Below are 15,811 nucleotides of genomic sequence, written 5' to 3'. Positions count from 1 at the left end.
ATCAGGCAAGTATATTAGCATCCTCGTGATGTTGGCCACCAACTCGAGCCAGGGAACAACTAGAACGTTCTCTTCGAGGTCTTTGTCCTTCTTTCCTCTGGGTATACTGTTGCCAAGATCCAGGCGATTTACATGCGGATGCTTGTTCAGCTCCGATGCCCATACTCATAGGTTCAGTTGCAATTGTTTGATTTTGTCCGCATTTCCACGCCTCCACGCCGATCGGTTGTAGTGTAAAGCTGTGCTAGCATACGTGACAGTATCCTCGTCATTTTGACGTAATGACAGAAGATCGACACTGGCGTAGGTTCGCCTAGCAATGGATGCGGAAGTCGTTGTCGTCGTCGGCATCATGGATCAGCTGCAGTAGACCATGAATGAAAGCTGTCAATCTGTGATAATGTAAGCATTGCTGGGTAGCCAAGAAGATAGAGGGAACATACTTATTAAATGCGTAGACTGACCACCAAAGCCGTTTTCTCCACTCTACTTATCCAATTTCAAAATTGAAGCTTCGCTCATGGCGGTGCAAGCCAAGCGATTGGGCCATCTGAACCATCACTCCATTAAGCGGGATCATCCACTGCCACTTGCCACTCTGCTGAACATAAAGTGAGAACAAAACAAGCGCCTGGAGGCTCCATATCTCTACACTTGTTGAAGTCAGACGATGAAGCTGGCAGACGAGCTGCGACATCGAATGTCTATTCTGCGTCGCTGGGTAATTAGCCTAATCTATGTAGATGTGCAGTAGGAAGTTCTTAAATAGCATTGGTAGCGCAAGACAATTTCTACCGCCTCTCTGACACCTCTTTGTTTCTCATCTCAACTCTGAGCCCTCTTCAGATTTTTCCTCCTCATTCTCATCGGTAAGTGTAGTTTCTGGGCAGACGTACTCCCCCTTGTGTGGATCGAACGTACAGGTCGGTGGGTCCGGACAAACATATTCACCTCTCTCTGGGTCGAAAGTGCAAATCGATGGATCATTGGACACTACCTCAGATGATGACAGGTCCCCTGTTAATATCAGTCTTTGTGTTGAAGGATGCAATGGCAAGTCCTCACATTCGTTTGGATATTCGGTCTTAACCACACAGTAGCTGAAGCCTGGCTCAAATATACAGTCACTGATGCTCAAGCTTGGATTCCACCTTAGAAGCTCTCCAATGTCCACGCTGGATTTATCGGCGATAGATACGCAGTCGTTTTGCAACAGCCCGGGTATCGCCTCCTTGGCTTGTGACTGATCGATGATTGCAGGGCTGAAGTGATTGTAGTAGTGGTAACAGTTGGGTGCTGTGCCAGAAGCTAGAGGCAGTTGAGCCGCTACTCCAACAGTGCTTGTCATTGATTCTAGAAATCGATATGTTCAGCTTCAATTAAATATGGTGTTTGAGGTGAGGTGTCGAGGGTGGTTAGGGGTCAGCTCGGCGTCAAGGGGTAGCTCCGGCTTGAGCTCGAATACCGCGCTAACGATATGCATCATCCTTCGCTTCAACTTGCTCTCCAGAGCTTTCTTTCTTCATCACACCCAAATATGCATGTATACTGGGCTGTTCGTGCTATTCTGATCGCGAGTTTCCGACGACGTCACAATGGCTGATTCCACCATCATCGTGCCGCAAGTAGACTGGGCGGCTACTGGAAACGTAACTGAGCGAAGAAGGCGCCAGAACCGCATCAACCAGAGAGCGCAACGTGGTTGCGCCTATACTGACTTGTCTTGAAGCAGAACTGATTATAGTTGCAGGCCAACGTCGTCGTGCACTCGAGGAAAAGCCTTGCGCGTCAAGCAATGCGACAGATGAAATCGATAATCAAAAGAACGAAGCTCTGCTAGTGAGACTAGCATCCCTCCATTGCTTCAACGATATCAACATTATAGGTCCTAAAGCAAACGCATCGATCCAATTTCTCTCCCTTCTAGAAGCAGCGGCACGCGCAGCCTACGACGCAAGATCACCACGTACAGACATCTTGTTAGGCCTCACTCAACTCAATGTTCGGCGCGCCCTTGTCGCCAACATCGAAGTTCTTGGTTTAACTGCGTCTGAAATGCATGATGATGCACTTTCGCCCTTCTCCATGTCCTACACGTACCACCCCAGGCTAGATGACTTACCAATGTCCTTGAAGCCGACGAACATTCAGCGATCTGTGCCGCACCACCCATGGCTTGATCTCCTGCCCAACGTTGCACCACGCAACAACTTAATCTTGCTTGACGCAGCTGGATTTTTGGACGAGGAACAGTGTTGTATTGACATGTGCGGTCGCACTGGAGTTATAGTTTAGAACAATCCTTGGGATCCGAAAGGGTGGGAAGTCACTCCTGCTTTCTTGAATAAGTGGAGATTGGCGCTGACAGGGTGTTGGAAATTGCTTCAATCGACAAATTTCTGGCGCGAGAAGAGGGGGGAGAAGAGCATCACGAAGGAGGAATAGACGGGTGCAGGCGATGAGCTTGGAGATTGAGATAAGCCTTTACATCCTTTCGACACGGAAAACAACAGCTACGCGCACCGGAAAGAGTGCGGATGGGAGGTTCGAATCAATGCGGACCAGGACTGTCAAAACTGTCTACGAATATGGGTTCGGTAGACGAGACGAGTCATTGAGACAATATTCGCCAGATACAGGCAGTCTCGACAAGGTCAGAGACCTGGTCAAAAGAGGTCGGATGAGCCAATCTGCACAGAGCCTTACAGCTGCTGCTATGACGTACATTGCAAGAGCGAGTGCATAACATGAGCTAGCCGCACACCAGCGTGCTGCGGATAGAGCAAAGGCGCACGCGCGCGCCTTCCTGTTCAACTGGCCATGAGCGAGTCACAGTTTCTTGACATCTCGTCACACTATTCTTCTGACTTACAAGCACCTCTCAATTGCTCTCACATTTCTCTCTGCCTCTTGCGGTCACGATCTGATCTACGGCAGCGTCCATCAGCCTCTGCCTCTTCCTTGGCTCACATCTCATATGAGCATGCCTTCAGTATGGCCCGAATCGAATCATTCATGAACGACCCCTCGCCAACGGCAGGATACGACACTGCAGACCATGGCTCAGCATGCCTCAGCATGGCAGGCCACGACTATTCAGACTATGGCCCTGCAGACTATAGCTCTAAAGTGTATGGCCTCACTGACCGTTATCACCAAGAGCACTACCGAGTCGCCTTCGCGCCACCGTTCCTCTAGTACAAAAGATATTTTGAAGATTGACACCATGGAAGAAGAGATTTGAATGTGGAGTAGAAAACTGTATCGTTCGTGCTCTGCCTTATCTCTCTCCCGCCCAAGAAACCAACACGGACCCATGTACGTGCTAAGAACGCCGTGAAATGCCATCATCGAGCCCTTGCGTCAAACCAATCAATTGTACAATCCACCCCCTTGGGTATCATCACCGTTTCAACCGCGCTTGCTTAGGTCTGCTCATCCCCTTCTGAACCGACGTCTTCTGGAACGTCTGTCCCTCGCGCCATTCCTTAGCAACCAGCCTTGACGACTCCTTCTCGGACTCTACTCCTCGTCCGAATCCGTGTCAGTATCCGTCTCGCTCTCGCTCTCAACGTCGCCTTCTGTATCAGAGCCACTGGACTCGTCATCGGTTCTCTTCTTCTTGGGTGCCTCTCCGCCCTTGAGGGCGCGCATCTGCCCAGCGATAGTGTCTGCAGTAGTGTTAGTCATGTCAAAAATGTGCGTGTTGTATTGTGACGTACCCTCATCAGGCTCGCTGATCTCACCCTCCTCCTCAACCTCCTCGGCCTTGCTCGCGTCCTCAACAACAAGCGTGACCTCCATCTTTGTATCCATACCAAGGTAGCTGTCGCAGATCATGTGCATGACGAAGGTGTAGCTGCCAGCCTGAGGCGGCGCACCGAACTGCATCTTCAAGGTTTGTACGTTGTAGGTCGGGTTACCGCTTTCGTCTAGAATGGGCTTGTCAAATGTAGAGAATGTAAAAGGTGGAACTGCGATGCGGCCTTGCTTGCTGTCGGCAAGGAAGATGTGGTATCTCGGTGCGTGGTCGCGGGCGTAGTATGGTGCGTGTGCGAGAGGAGGCTGGATTGGCTTCTCGCCAGAGCGGTCGTTCTTGCGGCCTGTGATTGCGGCGACGTCGCCCTCCTCGGGGTCGATGTCGAGCAGGTCCTTGGGATTGACCTCAGGAACATCGGAGGCGCTAGATGGGATAAAGCGACCCTTGAGAACGAACTGAACTAAGCTGCTTGGTGTGACGAAGCGCTCTCCAACAACCTTGAAGAAAGCCTTCTCGACAGTGAAGACGGGTATCCGCGACGCAACTGACATGGCTGTACTGTACTGCTCCTGTGACAAAAGGCCACCGATGCGCGCTCTGCGCTGTCCCTCGGGTACCTTCATGAACTCCTGGATAGAAAGGTGTGTCTTCGCGTTCTCGGCCTCGGCTGCGCTTGCGATGGCGGGTGTGAAGTGCGGTAGCTGTTCCAGGGGAGAAGCGCCGGGCCTCAGAGCCTGGATCAGGTTCTGCGATGTGTGGTATGCGGAAAGGACAGCCTTAGTGCTGCCGTAGGCGAGCGCGATCGATGTGTAGGCTTCATTCAGACGGATAGCGATGGGAGCGACCTCGAACTTCTCGTCGTTCAAGGTCTCATCCTCAAGCTCGACGCGGCCGAGGTATGCCCAAAGGAGTGTCAGAACCTTGCGTCTCCGGCTGTCCTCCAGGTCGTCCAACTTCTGTCGGTCCTTCTTGGTGAGTACCTCTGCAACGACCGAGTCCGAACCCCCAAGAACCTTCTGCTCCAGCTTGGAAAGACCGTTTTCTGCCTTGTGACCAGTGAAGACCTCGTCGAACTCTTTTCCTGTGCTCAAAGCTCCAATAACACCAGTCTCGCCCTGTTCGTTATCGTATTCACGGAAGATCTTGCCGGCACTCGCAACGAGTACCTTCTCCTTGGTCAGCTTCTGTGTTCCGTACCACCACTTTCCGACCATATATGGGAGGATGACACCGAGCAGTACTGCGTAGACGAGCAAGACGTATTTCCCTGAACCTTCTGTTACCAGCCACTGGGGAAGAGCGATACCAATGCTGAAGCTCTGCTTGCCATCGGGATGGCCATACTGGATGTAGTTGTTGCGGATTTCTTCGTCTGTGAGAGCCTTGTACGCTTTGGTGACATCGACCCAGTGGTCATTGATCGACTGTATCGTGATGTTCTTTGACGGGTCCTCGCGGGCTTTGTCAGGGTGCAGCGTGATCGATAGCTTTCGGTAATGCTTCTTGATCGTCTTCTCGTCTGCATTCTGTTCTCATCGTTAGACCACCAATCTATCACCAGATGTTACCGCGTGGGCGCACGTACCCTGGAAATACCAAGAACCTCATAGGGATCCCAGATCTTGGTGACTGTCCGCGCTGTGACATAGATAAGGTACATCATGAGCGCATTCAGCGACCATCCGCCAAGCATGAGGACTCCCCGCTTCGTCCTCCTCTCCGCCCGCTTCTGCTTCTTGCGCTGTCCCTGGATGAGGTCGGCATGTTCGGGTGTGAAGTTGGATTCTATTGTTGTTCCAGTGTTCTCGAGTTCTGTATACGTGTCAGAAGATAGGCGCGGGGTGGGAGCGTGGGCGGGAATGCACACCTTTGCTCGGTCTGAAGAAAGAGATTGTAACAGGAACAGTGACCAGTGTCGTGACTGTGAGGATGAAGTAGGGGAAGAATTGGCCCTGCGAGCGGTTAATCGCGTTGTTTGTCCAAGTGGGCGCGTGAACGGACCTGCTCATCGTAGTTGTAGTCTGTCCCGGACGACATTTTGGATGCGTCTCACGGGGGAGGGTAAAGAGAACGACGGTAAAAGAAAAGGTATGTGGTCGCAGGCCAGGCGCATGTGTCGTAGAGAGGAAAGCTGTCTCAGAATCGGTGCATGGCAGGGCAAGAAGGGGCGCTGTCTCAAAAGGTGCTGGACAATAAACGTAGGGTTGCGACCACCGTGTTCATTCATAGCGCCACAGCATGAGCCACACCCGCATTCTTGGCGTGGATTCCCCCTTGCATACGTCACATGAACTTTCACTCGACCATTGAAAATATCAATAACGTACTTTATCGTCTGATGGAGTCAAGGGAACCTATCGATGAGTTGTACATGCATGTCATTTAGGTATGTGTGTGCTTATCGCCCAATGCTCCAACAGCTATGCTTCAAAAAGCTTCCCACGGGTATGCGCCGGTGCCGTTATACAGCAGCTAACAAAAAATCCCAAAACTCCAGATTTACAACTGGTACAGTCGCAAGCCTATGAATTGCATAGTTTGGTGAATGGACAGCGGATGCCATAGACTGCTTTTACGATCTCATGTGGTGGTCGCCACAGGTGCACCTGCAGCGTCGAGGCCATTCACACCGTCCTGCGAAGGACTCGACACTGCATCTAGCGGCGCAGCGTGTAATGCAGGCTTGGGAGCCTTGCCAAGAACACCCCTCTTGCGCTTGTCGATTGCGTCTTTTACCCAGTCTGCGACCTCCTTGTCCACAACGTCTTCACTTGGCTCAGCGGGGCTCTGATCGCCAGCGGCCACACCGCCTTCTGCTGCCTCTGCTGCTGCCACCTCATCCTCATCTTCTTCTGTGATCGTCTCCGGTTTTATCATAGGTGCAAGCCACGCGTGATTGAGAAGCATAGCGTATGTTGGTCGCAGCTTAGGAATCTTGTTCAGACATCCACGGACAAAGTTTCGGGCGGCTTCACTGTAGCCTTCCTCTGGAAGATCCGGAGCTTCTCCATCCACAATCGCCTACAGATAATTAGCATTGCGCGCGACAAGGCTAACAGAACAGGGGAAACTTACACTAAGCTGACTGAAGATATTGTTGTAGGTTTCAGGTGGGTATGGGTAGCGGCCAAGCGCGCACTCGATGATGGTCAAACCCAAACTCCAGATATCACTCTGGACGCTGTAGGTGCCGCCTCCAGGGTTGGCGCCCGCCTGAGCAACACCGCCTGATGAAATTCGTTCAGGGGCCATGTAACTCTGACAGCCAATGTTCGTCTTCGCGATACTTGCAACCAAGTTACCACTGACGCCGAAATCGCAGATCTTGATCTGACCCCGTGTGTTCATGAGAATGTTCGTAGGCTTGACGTCGCGGTGAATGATGTTGTGTTCGTCCTTCAATGACTTCAATCCCATAGTTGTGGCCAATGTGATCTTGCGCAGGACGTTCTCAGGGACACCGTCGCCGTAGAGCTTGTCTATCGATCCGCCGTCCATGAACTCCATGCAAATGTACACAGCACCTTCCTGGAAGAAAGCACCGTAGAAGTCGACGATGTAGGGCGATACGCAACGATGAAGGACATCCAGCTCCATAATTATAGCGGCGAATTTCGAGTCGTCCAGCTCCAGCCTGACCTCTTTCATGGCCATCACAATGCCTGTGCCTCCAGAAGGCTTTGCAGTAGTTGGGCTTGGTTCTTCGCTGAAGTCTTTTCGCGAAGGAGAGCCTGGTGCAGCCTTGTTTCCGGCAAGACCTTGACCTGGCTTCCTCATGCGTGGTCTTGCGTGTCGTACCTTGTATACTGTGCCGTAATTGCCCTTGCCCAGCTCGTCGAGCGTATCAACTTCATCTAGCGAAATGCTGAAGGATGTACCGTTTGCGAATTGTACACCATCTGGATTCAGGACAGCCTTGCCTGCGAACTTAAGGCTACCAGTCTTGGTGTCGATGAAATCCGAGTACTTGTCCAATGCAGTTTCCTGCTTCTTAGGCTCTGCGTCCGGCGCGCCTCCATTCATTTGTGAGAGGGTTAGGCCCGGACGCTTCTTCCCAGCAGGAGCACCGCCAGCGGGTGGTGCTGCACCAGGCAGACCACCGAGCTTTGGTGCGCCACGTCTCTCGGCCATGGACAACTTAGGTGCAGGACCAGTACGGCCAGGAATAGCGGGGGCAGATGCGAAGCTGGGCAGAGGTGGTTTCCCTCCAGGCATGCCGCGGAAACTAGCGGGTACACCACCCGCCATTATTGGCCCTCCTCTTGGTGATAGGTTGTTCGGTGGGCCAACAGACGGTCCTGGGCTCTGAGGCAGATTCCCTCGACCAGCTGCGCCAGGTGGTGGGGCACCTTGTCGGCCCAGATGCACTGCCTGTATCCTCGCCAAGATGTCCTGCGAGACGTTGAGACCACTGCCTCTGCTGGAGATAGTGGGGCCACTGCCGCGAGGGTTTCTGGCGGCATTGATGTTCCCTAAAGGAGTGGAGGAAGGCGTCATGTTGACGGTGGCGCCAGTCGTGACGCTGGAGCGTACGGCGGGGCGTTCGGGAATATTGAGCGTCGAGGGGGTAGTGGAGGTAGGGCTCGAGGGAAAGGGAGGAGAGGACGGCGACGGGCTATCGAAGGGGGTATCGCTGAGCTCCGCCTCTGGGGTAGATGCTCCTGAGTCGGCCATGGCGGAGGAGAGTGAATGATGTCCTGGATGCTACTGCGGGGTCGAGAGAGGGCAGGAGGAGCAGCAGAGGACAGAGAGGTATTGATAGTAATAGACAAGCGAGCGGACAGCAATCAGGTGATGATGCCTCCACAGAGGAGAGCGGACAGCGATCTAGCGATCTGTGGGTGTTATGAGGTCGAGCGGACGTTAAGGGCCCCACGCACGGGGTGGCGGTGCGGTGCTACCAGGATTGTGGAGGGCCAAAATGCCAGTGACGTATGCAGAGCGTCCGGATAATTTCAGGATGATGCTGCAGAGCGCACAGCGACCATGGCAAGGCGATGAGTTACACGGCAGGAGGAAATATCAGGGAGTGCAAAAATTGCGAGGTGTTGGTTAAGGCTTCAGTCCTGCTTTGCCGGATGGGCTGCCGCTCCTAGGCCTGCTGCGTGATGGGACAACATCGGCTTCTTCGATGACCATGTTTGCACGCACCGATCCGGCCAGATCAAGCAAAGACACGATGGGCGAGTTGATAGACAGCAGCAGCAGGATGCGGTAATCGCTAGGGCCTTCTGCGGGCTGCTGTGGAGTGCAGTGCAGGCTGTTCAACGTAATTCACACAGAGAAGGCCTGGCGATTGGTATCCTTGGACGTGATAGTCCTGATGCCCATCAGTCAGACAGCAACTGCCATCATAATGCCATGCCACAGCGATGACGGCACTGCACGATGCACATGGGATTCTCGATGCGGCCTAGAACCTGCAACGCGATGTGGGCGCCTCGCGAACATGGACCGGAGCGTCCGTCTAGCCTTTGAACTGCACTTGCCCTCACTTGTGCTCTTAGCGCAGCTCAGCTGGGATAGACGAAGCAAGCTCACCATCGACACAAGTCGGTGCCCAGGAGCAAGGCACGCAAGCACGCAAGCACGTCTTGGCTGCTGCATCCTACTGCGCCTGCCAGCGTTGCTTTTGCATCGCCCGCGCTGTCCACGTCGACTGCGGTACATCAGACCTCGTCTCGACCGCCGCACAATTGGTAGCGCGCTCTTAAAGTTGCCCTCAACTGCTCAAACAGCTGCTCTTCCGTGGTGCGCTCCGCTCAATCGCGCTCCTGTGACGTCGATCTTGCACCCTCCGGCAAACAAGACGCAGGGTGTCTCAGGTGCACCACAACAACCCAAACATTCTCACCCACATCGCACCTGCCAATCGCGCGTCAGGCACTGCGGCACTTCTGCATGCCTTTTTTCACGAGTCTCCAGGCCTTGCGCCTGCGCGACCTCACTGCCAATCCCAACAACTTCGTCTCCATGGCCTCGCAATCGTTCGACTACGGCAACAATGGTCTCATGGAGGTTTTCAAGAAGAAGGCGCATAGCTCGCACCCCGATTTCGCCAACCTCTCGCTGCTCGTCTTCGAGGCCGTCATGGAGGTTGTGTGTGTCAGCGCGCCTGGCTATATCATCGCAAGAATGGGCCAATTCGATGCAGAGAGCCAGAAGTTCCTTGCCAACCTCAACACACAATTGTTCACGCCCTGTCTTAGTGAGTGCACCTAGTTACCGCGTGGCAGCGCGCGCATTGCTCCTTTAATCGCGTGCAATGCTAATCACGCATTGCAGTCTTTACCAAGCTTGCATCGCAGTTAACCGCAGAGAAGCTGGGAGAACTCGCCGTGATCCCCGTTATCTTTGTTATCCAAACAATCATCTCTTACCTTGCTGCGCTCGTAGTCGCCAAGCTGTTCAGCTTCAAGAAGAGACAATCCAACTTCGTTGTCGCAATGGCGGTACGGTCCCCTCAAAAGCACTAGATGAACCGCTGCTGATAAGCCTAGGTCTTTGGAAACTCGAACTCACTACCTATCTCCCTCGTTATATCGCTCTCAAAAACGATTTCAGGCCTCCACTGGGACAGGATACCTGGCGACAATGATAACGAAGTTGGCGCACGTGGCATCCTCTATCTGCTCATTTTCCAGCAGCTTGGACAGTTGGTTCGATGGACCTGGGGGTTCAACGTCCTCCTAGCGCCTGCAGATACATACAAGATAGAAGACGGTGGAACTATCGATTCCCTCGAAAGCGGTGAATACAGCGAAGAGGAAGCACAGCGCTTGCTCGACGACTCACATTCGGACTACGAGTCCGGCAACGTGACCAGTTACGCCACTTCTACCGGCACCAGCGACACACATTCAATCGAAGACCGAGGCGACGTCTTGGCGTCAGCCAACTTCATCACACCCACAAACGGCAACGTCGCAGTTGCAGGAGAAGGAGACTTCCACGGTAGGATCAACGGCTACACCAATGGTCGAGCGAACGGCAATGATGCTTTCAATGCTCTCACCTCACTTAAGAAGGACAATGTTCCCAAAGGCCCCAAGGGTTGGCCAAAGCGAGCTAAACTGGCGGCTCGACGCGCAGGAAGTTCCGTCTCGAATGCGTTCTTCCGTGTCGGTCGTTCAATCTTCGAGTCGCTGCCCAAGTGGCTTCAGCAAACACTTTCCAAGATATCTTCGGTTCTTGGAAGGTTCTTCAAGGGTGTTTGGGCATTCATGAACCCTCCTCTCTGGGCAATGTTGGCAGCAATCATCGTTGCCTCTGTGCCTCAGCTGCAGCACCTATTTTTCGACCCTGGAACTTTTATCAGCACCTCTGTGACCCGTGCCGTCAATCAGAGCGGACAGGTTGCCGTCCCTCTCATCTTAGTCGTTCTGGGCGCCAACCTGGCTCGCAACACTTTACCAAAGGAAGATCAGCACTCCATGGAAGATCCGAAGGTCGAAAAGAAGCTTGTCATCGCATCTTTGATCAGCCGTATGCTTATTCCAACTCTCTGCATGGCCCCAATACTGGCTGTTGTCGCCAAATACGTACCTGTCAGCATCGTCGATGATCCTATCTTCATTATCGTCTGCTTCCTTCTCAGCGGTGCCCCGACCGCACTGCAGCTGGCCCAGATCTGCCAGATCAATAACGTCTACATGGGTGCTATGTCCAAGATCCTATTCCAGAGCTACGTTGTCTGGATATTACCATCGACTTTGATTTTGGTGCTCTTGGCGCTCGAAACGGTTGAGTGGGCAGCGTGAGCACTGAGGGCTTTGGAAAATAGTCGAACGGGCACCGTGATGAGCGCATGCAATTGGGGTTGTACACTATTTTCATTTTTCGCAACTTTGGTCTCCTACGGAACAGTTTTGTATACAATTGACCAGACAGTCCTTGTCGATTAACGTTCTTAGCATCATAGCGCGGCGTTCGGGTTTTCAGCTTGTGTGACCCAGCTTGCACGGTACGAGTAAAGCTGTTGACAGCAGGCTCGAGTAGACGAATTAGGTGTAGAAACATCACAAAGAAAAAGATGGCACAAGCCTTCCTCGCAAGCAACACCACAACTGTCGCATCACAACTTGACCCACCGTGTGTCACCGCTTGGCTGCCATTCGTTCAAGACTTTGCATCCAGGTTTCCAGCCCTGACGTAGATCGCCAAGGTTTATGCTCGTATGACCCTGAATCTTCGCAAAGCCGCACGCATATGCGAAGGCTAGCACATGCAAATCAGGTTGATGAATGCGCCACTTTCCCAACGCAACATATCACACAAGCCTCAGATACGCTTCGAGTCTCTCAAGAACTTGGAGCCGTTCGTGCTTCTCAAGTTTTTTCCCACCTGCCTCAAGAGCATTCGCAGCTCCGAGCCCAACCAAACTTGGCACGTGGACCCTCTAGTCTACAGCAATCGATAGCTACCCTGCCACTCTAACACCAGCTCCCATCCTACGCACACTTCGAGGCTATTTCCCAATTTCACTCCTGCGCCTGAGTGTTTGTGATCCTCGGAAGACCTTCCAGCTTACCTTACCCGGCACCATTGGCGCACACCCATTCCGACAGCCATGGCATCCTCCAATAAGCAGCCAGACACGGCGGAGCTATCTCGCAGCAACACCGTGGAGGGGAGCACGTCACCCCGCGCGCCTGCCAAAGGTTCGTCCTCCCCATACCAAGCCTAGTAACACCTGCCAAACCCATGCGCCTATCCATGTTGCTCGAAATGCTCCTTCTGTTCTGCCTCGAATCGAATTGTCGCTCTGTCTCTTCAATGCTGGCGCAAATTGCACTTCACCCGCGCAACTGCAGCCAAGCTTGGTTCTGCAAAAAAAAAAATGCAGGACGTTTTTCAGTGTGATGAGCGTTACATTGCAGACACATGAGGCGTTGATTGTATACAAAGATGTGAAGAACAGACAGCGGAAGTTCGAGCCCTCAGCAACATGATCCCACCAACGCAACAATATGAACATTCGCTTATTCAACCTCCACAGTCGTATCGTTCCCTGATGAAGGCATCTCACCTCTCATGATCGCCAAGCACAAAGAACTTGAGCAGAAAGACTACCTCGACCTTGACAGACCGTCTAGACACTACCCTGCAAGCATCAGCGGCAAGCGACTATCTGGCAGACCATCAATCGAGCACATGGGCTCATTTAAGCTGCAAAGCCAGAGCGGAGAAGCAAAAGATGGCAACCCTTCGCTCACTTCTCTGCTCTCGGATAGTTCAAATGACGCACACCATCACGCCCATGCGCACGAAAGACTAGTCAAGCACATCCACGGCTGGCTCAAGTCAGAGCGTACAAGGCGGGCAACACGCAAAGCGAAACGAAAAGCTGCCAAAGATGCCAGACAGAGCGAGGAATCCAAGGAAGGCTCCAAAGATCACCTTGGTGTGCCTTCATCGTCACGAGGCAGAAGTGACTCTGACTCGTCTGATGGGTCGGTCGCACTAGATCAGCTGGCAGGTATTCTGGAGAAGACGCTGAACATAGCACCCGCCGATGCGAAGAGAAAGATCAATCATGTGCGCCGAATGTCAACGGGCCTCAAGCGCCATTCCGCTATCTCGATGGACTCAGACTACTTCGATTCGATCGACCAGCTTGTCCCTAGCTGCGATGTCGTGCTCGACAACTCGAAGACCATGGCTTACAGCGTTGATGACGCTGACCCGGAGCCTGAGAACGAAGACTCTGAGCGAAGAAGACGGAAGGAGAAAGAGGCCTGGACAGCTTTCCGTTTCGAGATCCTCCGCCTGGCACACACCCTAAAACTGAAAGGTTGGCGAAGAGTGACCGTGGAGCAGCACGACGAGATCGGCGTTCAAAGGCTGAGCGGTGCTTTGACAAACGCTGTCTATGTTGTGTCTCCCCCCAAGAACGTCAAGTCTACACAAGAGCGCGCAGATGGTGTGCCTGTGCCAAAGAACCCGCCACCGTAAGTTATGTCGATTAGCAGACGAGCGGTAGCTGATGTTTGTCGCAGAAAGCTACTTCTTCGCATCTACGGTCCTCAGGTAGAGCACCTCATCGACCGCGAGTCTGAGCTCCAGATCTTGCAGCGTCTTGGACGCAAGCGCATCGGCCCGCGCATGCTCGGTACCTTCAAGAACGGTCGGTTCGAGGAATTCTTCCATGCCAAACCACTCACCTTCAAGGAATTGCGGGTTCCTGAGACGTCCAAGCAGATTGCCAAGCGTATGCGAGAACTCCATGAGGGTATCGAGCTTCTGAAGTCAGAGCGGGAAGCCGGGCCATTTGTCTGGCAGAACTGGGACAAGTGGGTAGACCGCTGCGAGCAGGTTGTCACTTGGCTTGACCAGCAGATACTCGAGGGGGGCGATGCACCTGTCACGTCTGCCCCTGATCGCTGGAGGAAGCGAGGTCTGGTTTGCGGCGTCGAGTGGCCTGTTTTCAGGCAGATGATTGAGAAGTACAGGAGGTGGCTCGAGGAGCAGTACGGCGGGATTCAGAAGATCAACGAGCGCATGGTGTTTGCGCACAACGACGTGAGTTATATCGATTGCACGCAAGAGTGTTGGCTAATAAGAGCATGATAGACTCAATACGGTAACATCCTCCGTATGATGCCTGAAGGCGAATCACCCCTTCTCCTCCCAGCCAACCAGCACAAGCAGCTCGTGGTCATCGACTTCGAGTACGCAAACGCAAACGTACCCGGCATGGAGTTTGCGAACCACTTCGTAAGACATAGTTTCATCACACTCGCATCCGATCCTCTTCGCTTGAACTTTCGCTAACGTATGTAGACCGAGTGGTGTTACAACTACCATGACCCTGACTACTCGTGGGCATGCGCCAGCAACTACTACCCCACCCCCGAGGAGCAACACCGATTCATCCGAGCCTACCTTATGCACTCTCCAGGCCTGAAAACCCCCGGTGGAGCCTCATCGAACCCTCCCACACCTCACCTTGGTCCTCTTCCAACCTCTGCCAGCACCACTGCCCTTACCGCTACCGCTGCTCCCAGCACCATCTCTGCATTCATGTTGGACTCACGTGCACCTCCAGGTCAGTCCTACCAGGAACAAGAAGCCCAGGCAGAGCGAAATACCGAGGAAGAAGCCCGCCGCCTCATGGCCGAAACCAAGCTCTGGCGAATCGCCAACTCAGCCATGTGGGTAGCCTGGGGCATCGTCCAAGCCCACGTACCCGGCCTGCCCGACTTCGATACCGCGGACGGCGCAGCAACCGGCACCGCCGAGAACCTTACCGCCGCAGCCCTCGATGGAGCCACCGTCGACATTCGAGTCGAGGCAGAAGCAGAGAAAGAGAAGAGCCCGGCCGTGAGCACCAAGGGGGCGGGACCAAAGGACGAGACCAAACCGGAGTTGGACCAAGATGCTGATCTGTTCAAATCACAGGATGACGAGGAGTTTGACTATCTCGCTTACGCCCAGGATAGAGCTATGTTTGTCTGGGGGGATCTGGTGGGTATGGGGTTGGTCAAGGAAGAGGAGTTGCCGGAGGCGTTGAGGAGGAGGATGAAGGTTGTGGAGTACTAGAAGCAGCATTAGGGATGCCCTACACAATTGGGAACTGGCTAGGAATCTTGCAGGAAACCGACTACAGCAAGATCTTGCAATCATGTACATACCGCCCAGTTGTTCTGATGGACGTAAACATAATGAATAGCATCAAGCTACCAACCCTAAACTATAATGTATGTCTCCGGAGATGCGCTTACCAACTTTGCGTTCACTCACTTTGTGATCGCCATCTCCGCAAGTTCGTAATACTTCGTTGTGCCTTCCTGACCATCTATTTCTCCCTTCCTGATGCGTATACTCAAATACCAAACAAACTTGGGTCTACCATCCTCCAAATCATTGCCGTACATCCAGCCGCTATTCAAGACCTACCAATGCGAGCTGAATGCTGACTTGCCACTCACATCGAAGCTCTGCCGGTTTTCCAGACGCTGTCCAAGCTACCAATAGCGATTCCGCAGCGCTTGCACTCAGGCTGCAACTTCTCGCTTCTCATTGGCCGTGCATAGAGAAGCCGTGAATGGC

General features: G+C 53.2%; 4 protein-coding genes across 4 annotated transcripts; 1 reads left to right on the top strand and 3 right to left on the bottom strand.

Annotated features, from left to right (window-relative positions):
* Nucleotides 1–730: 730 nt before the first annotated feature.
* On the bottom strand, nucleotides 731–1,408 carry BU25DRAFT_415867 (uncharacterized protein). The gene is made up of 2 exons (XM_033707636.1): nucleotides 1,066–1,408; nucleotides 731–1,017 (listed from the first exon to the last, which is right to left on the bottom strand). The coding sequence occupies exons 1-2, from the start codon at nucleotides 1,346–1,348 to the stop codon at nucleotides 821–823; spliced, it is 480 nt and encodes a 159-aa protein (XP_033555875.1). The 5' UTR covers nucleotides 1,349–1,408; the 3' UTR covers nucleotides 731–820.
* Nucleotides 1,409–3,436: 2,028 nt separating this feature from the next.
* On the bottom strand, nucleotides 3,437–6,069 carry BU25DRAFT_232386 (protein translocation protein SEC63). The gene is made up of 5 exons (XM_033701435.1): nucleotides 5,762–6,069; nucleotides 5,628–5,712; nucleotides 5,346–5,572; nucleotides 3,723–5,286; nucleotides 3,437–3,671 (listed from the first exon to the last, which is right to left on the bottom strand). Exons 1-5 carry the CDS (start codon nucleotides 5,795–5,797, stop codon nucleotides 3,523–3,525), a joined length of 2,061 nt encoding a protein of 686 aa, XP_033555874.1. The 5' UTR covers nucleotides 5,798–6,069; the 3' UTR covers nucleotides 3,437–3,522.
* A 263-nt stretch (nucleotides 6,070–6,332) lies between these two features.
* On the bottom strand, nucleotides 6,333–8,707 carry BU25DRAFT_232378 (kinase-like protein). The gene is made up of 2 exons (XM_033701434.1): nucleotides 6,836–8,707; nucleotides 6,333–6,781 (listed from the first exon to the last, which is right to left on the bottom strand). Exons 1-2 carry the CDS (start codon nucleotides 8,432–8,434, stop codon nucleotides 6,341–6,343), a joined length of 2,040 nt encoding a protein of 679 aa, XP_033555873.1. The 5' UTR covers nucleotides 8,435–8,707; the 3' UTR covers nucleotides 6,333–6,340.
* Nucleotides 8,708–9,255: 548 nt separating this feature from the next.
* On the top strand, nucleotides 9,256–15,301 carry BU25DRAFT_403964 (kinase-like protein; the record flags this gene model as incomplete). The annotated part of the gene is made up of 9 exons (XM_033705104.1): nucleotides 9,256–9,968; nucleotides 10,046–10,212; nucleotides 10,261–11,448; nucleotides 12,093–12,149; nucleotides 12,348–12,420; nucleotides 12,759–13,710; nucleotides 13,759–14,281; nucleotides 14,333–14,476; nucleotides 14,543–15,301. Exons 1-9 carry the CDS (start codon nucleotides 9,662–9,664, stop codon nucleotides 15,299–15,301), a joined length of 4,170 nt encoding a protein of 1,389 aa, XP_033555872.1. The 5' UTR covers nucleotides 9,256–9,661.
* Nucleotides 15,302–15,811: the final 510 nt, after the last annotated feature.

Source organism: Macroventuria anomochaeta, assembly GCF_010093625.1.
Source record: "Macroventuria anomochaeta strain CBS 525.71 unplaced genomic scaffold BU25scaffold_52, whole genome shotgun sequence".
In the NCBI taxonomy this organism is placed as follows: domain Eukaryota; kingdom Fungi; phylum Ascomycota; class Dothideomycetes; order Pleosporales; family Didymellaceae; genus Macroventuria; species Macroventuria anomochaeta.
This window is presented reverse-complemented; position numbering and strand designations above follow the sequence as displayed.